We start from the raw sequence: 4,663 nt of genomic DNA, 5'->3' as shown, positions 1-4,663 counted from the left end.
GAATATTTTGTTCCCCCTTTTAAGAAGGACTGAAGCATCTCCTCTTTGGTCTTCCAACTTCTTGAGCTTCATGTGGTCTGTGAATTGTATTTTGGGTAATCCGAGCCTTTGGGCTAATATCCATTTATCAGTGAGTGCATACCATGTGTGCTCTTTTGTGTTTTCTAAGATATGCTCCATAGGAACTTATGAAGCATCCTGTGGGATGCTGTCATGGTTTGAATATTCTTGGCCCAAGAAGAAGCACTATTTGAAGTTGTGGCCTTGTTGGAGTAGGTGTGACAATGTAGGCCTGGAAGCCAGTATTCTGCTAGCAGCCTTCAGATGAAGACGTAGAACTCTCAGCTCTTCCTGCACTATGCCTGCCTGGATGAGGCCATGTTCCAGCCTTGATGATAATGGACTGAACCTCTGAACCTGTAAGCCAGCCCCAAGTAAATGTTCTTATATGAGTTGCCTTGGTCATGGTGTCTGATCAAAGCAGTAAAATCCTGTAAGACAGATGCTGTGGGTGTTAAGAGGGCAGTTAAAGTGTTTTAGAAAGCTCTGGGATAAACAATGAGGTACAGATTACTTTCCACAACATTCTCAGCAGATACTTGCTTATCAATTTCCCACCCAATTTAAAAAGTAGTATGGAGGATACAGTTTATAGTATGTTTATGTGTCTACATATTCATCTCTCTCTGTGTTATTGGGCATATATATTCATGTGTATGTGCATGTGGTCTATATGTATGTGTGTGTGTACATGTTTATCTCTCTGTGTGCTTTTGTGCATATGCATTCAAGTGTGTGTGATTATGGTCCATATATATATATATATATGTGTGTGTGTGTGTGTGTGTGTGTGTGTGTGTCCACCGGCATGTGGAAGCCAGAGATTGACTTTGGGTGGCTTTCTTAAACTCCCCAAACAGTATTTTTTAGGGAAGGATCTTTTGCAAAACCTGGAGCTTAGCAATTGAGCTAGGCTGACTGGCCAGCAAGAGCAAAGTAGCCTCCATTTCTGCCTCCCAAGCCCTGGGATTACAGGGTCGGGTTGCCATATCTGGATTTCATGCTGGTGATCTGTACCTAGATGCTCATGCTTGCACACTAAGCACTATGGTGACTGAGCCATATATTCAGCCCCTTAGGAGGTTTCTTTTAATTGATTGTAGAACAGCAAGGTGGAGTCAGGCCTGCAAAGACAAAATTAGCCAATAGCAGCCAGAAAAGAAATAGAGAAGAGACAAATGGTCACTGAAAGCTGTCAGATCGTAAAATCTATCTACTGAAATCTCCATCAGTCCCGCTGAGAATTCTGGGCCAAATTTGTCCATAATGGGTGTGCAGAAAGAGTTGTTTTGCATATAAAGACTGCTGGATTTGTTCCTGATAATGCAGAATTAACGTTGTTATTCATACAATTGCAGAAAGTCATCAGAAGTGGAAACTATCCATTGTATGATACTCCTATGAGGTCTCATGCAATTTTTTCTATCACTTAGCAACAATACAAAAAATAATTTAAAAAAATTCTGTGTATTTTCTATACAACCAAACTCAGTGACATGCTGGTAGTAACTCTAGGGGTACCAAAAGAAATGCTATCTGGCAAATAGTTGTCTTACATTTTTCAGAATTTGGAAACAAAGGTATATACACCATATCATTGACACGTACTCAGAGGGTTTTAATGGGCAGCTGCTTTAAGTTCTGAAAGGCTGATTGTGTAATTACACACTTATTGGAAATAGTAGCCATTATGGGGATACCTGCTTAGATTAGGACTGATAATACTCCTGCATATGTATCCAGTAAGATGAAGCAATTCTTTGCACACTACGATTTAAAATATATTACTGTTATTCCACACAATTCCACAGGACAAGCAGTTGTAGAAAAAACCATTGATACCTTAAAAGTATGCTTATTAAACAAAAAGGAAGAGTAAGTCCCCCACCCCCAGGGACAGACTAAATAATTTGTTAACTCTAAAGTTTCTTAATATTGGTGAAAACGGAACAACAGCATCTGAGAGACACTGGGTTATGAAACACACAGACACAGACACAGACATACAGACAGACAGACACACACACACACACACACACACACACACACACACACACACACACACACACACAAACCTGAGGAACTAGTCCAACCAACATATTATGAGGATTGTTGACATTAGAATGGGAACCTGCAATAGTTTTAAGATGGGGGTGTGGTTATGTTTATGTATCTAGAGGGAATGAAAAAAATATCGTTACCAACAAAACTTATAAAGATTAGATCTGACCAGGGAAAAATCTATCAGCTGAGACATGGATGCCTTCACATAACAAATAGCCCAGATGATTCATTCTCACAGACTGTCTCAGTTACTGATTTCTCCAACATATTTATGGAATTAATTTCAAAAGAGCTAGCCCGAATGATTGATCAGACAGAGACTGGACATTACATAGACAACGCAGAGTCTGGAGAACACAGACTGGACACCCAAGACAGAGATTGGACTAGGGGTACTGGAAGCTTTTTAAACACTAAGCTTTTTTTCATGTCCCAAACAAGAATGCATTGCCCCAGTTCAGAAGGAAGCAATTACAAGAAGTGGTACTGGTCCCTTAAGTTGGGGTGGGTGATTCGGGTTGTTTGATGTGTTATGGCTGTCATCATCATCTAGAATGGTAGATTGTTCTTAGTTATGATCAGGGAGGAAACAAAATAAAGTTTAAGTTAGGGATTTCTCTCCTCGGTTTTTCTTTATCTCTTACCTTTCTTTCTTATCTAGAGATGGGGAAAAAGAAAAAGTAAATAATACAACAATCAATTAATTAAGAAAGTTAACAAAAAGTTGAATTTACTAGTCTTAAGTATTTTCCTTTGGCATTTATTAATATATCTTGATTGTTGTATCTTTTTAAATTGTTTAATGTCTTTTAATAGTAAATTTACGGGAACAGCACAGGAGACAGACAACATTAAAACCATATACTTGCATGTAGGAAGACTCAGAAAAGTCTAGTGAGTGAATAAAATCTACCGGATGATAAAAACGCTCCAAACACCATTTAGTTGCCGTCAGTAAGAAATTTACTTATTTAAAATAATCCAAATGCTGATGTAGTCCAGAAAATTTTAACGGGTTTATTTATAATTGTTATAAAGTTGAACTGTTGAAATGTATTCACGGAAATATTCTGCTTGCGTTAATGCTTTACATCTGGCTTTTATATTAAAAATTCACATACACATGAACGTGGAAAAACTGCCAATACCCAACTCTGTCCCCTATGTTTCCACTCGCAATCATATACTAAGTTACCTTTGACTCCATGGGGGAAAAAAATCTAACATTCAGAGTATACTAATAACAGAAAGACAGAAAAAAATATTGAGAATGAAATGTCTCCCTTCATAGTGGACTCTTAAACACATTCTCCGTGTATGCGGTGTGCTAGCTGGATATCTTTTGGCATATGTTACACGTTTGGCACGGATAGCACACAGGTTGGTATCTGCAAAAAGGCTGATTAGACAGGCCTCGCTTGCCTCCTGCAAAGCACTAATAGCGGTGCTCTGGAAGCGCAGGTCTGTTTTGAAGTCCTGAGCAATTTCCAGCACTAGAGTCTGAAAGGGGAGCTTGTGCATCACAAGTTCAGTGGGCGCCTGATAGCCCCTGGTTGGTTTCTTCTCCCCTCCAGTAGAGGGCGCACTCCTGCGAGTTGCTTTTGTAGCCAGTTGTTTCCTGGGTGCTTTGCCACTGATGAATTTGCGGGCAGTCTGCTTTGTATGAGCCATGGTATGGGCGCCTCCTTCCTTACCCTTTTCTCCTTAGGCAGGAGCTGGGCAAGCGAGAGGCAAGCGGAGCCTGCGAACACTGTGATATCTTGACAGAAATTTTAGGTTGTTTTGTTTAACTATTATATATTGATTGTTTAACTATTATATATTGATTGTTTAACTATTATATATTGATAAATATTTTAAGGTTTTTTTTGTTACTGTTTGATATATCGTGCATAAGTAGTTCATTTAAAATGTGACATAAAGCTCTAGTTTTATGGTTTTTATAAATTTATTGTGTGTAGTTAATGTTATATGTATTTTAAACAGAAAAGGGGGATATGAAGTAGAAGTTCCTTTTCTATGGGAACTCAGTTGCATCATGTGATATTTTTCTGGAAGCTGTCTAGCAAGTGGATGTTTTGCTGAGGCAGTCACTTGAGTGGGCACGCGATGTTAGGAGGTAGTATAAAAAGAATCCCACAGGCAGGGAGAAGATGCTCTTTCATTGCAATACCTTGTGCCATTTTGCTGGTCTTCACCGGTCTTCGCCCTCTGTGGGGAGATATAACCAAAGAATTTGTGGTGGTGTTTCAGCTGCTTCTTGCCACTTCCACTGACTCATGCTGAGTGGCAGGGCCTCAGTGTTTCTGCTGGTTTGAGCCGCTGCTACCGTTCACTATTGGACTGGACTGCTGATATGCTGATAGCAAGACTGGAATCTCCCCAGGAACTACTTCCAAGGAGGCCCACAATCCTCTTTGTCCTGTTAATCATCTTTCTCCCCTACTTTTGGTCAGTTGGTTAGAAGGGACATTGAAGCTTTAAAGAACCCTAAATAAAGTAGGCTCACCCCTCCACTGTTGGTGGGATTGAAAGCTGG

At 39.7% G+C, this 4,663-nt stretch overlaps 1 protein-coding gene across 1 annotated transcript; it reads right to left on the bottom strand.

Annotated features, from left to right (window-relative positions):
• Positions 1–3,351: 3,351 nt before the first annotated feature.
• Positions 3,352–3,795, bottom strand: LOC308433666 (histone H3.3C-like; the record flags this gene model as incomplete). Its single annotated transcript, XM_080933741.1, has 1 exon — positions 3,352–3,795. The coding sequence occupies one exon, from the start codon at positions 3,793–3,795 to the stop codon at positions 3,352–3,354; it is 444 nt and encodes a 147-aa protein (XP_080789867.1).
• Positions 3,796–4,663: the final 868 nt, after the last annotated feature.

The sequence above is a fragment of the Micromys minutus genome (genome assembly GCF_963924665.1).
Source record: "Micromys minutus genome assembly, chromosome: 20".
NCBI lineage: Eukaryota > Metazoa > Chordata > Mammalia > Rodentia > Muridae > Micromys > Micromys minutus.
This window is presented reverse-complemented; position numbering and strand designations above follow the sequence as displayed.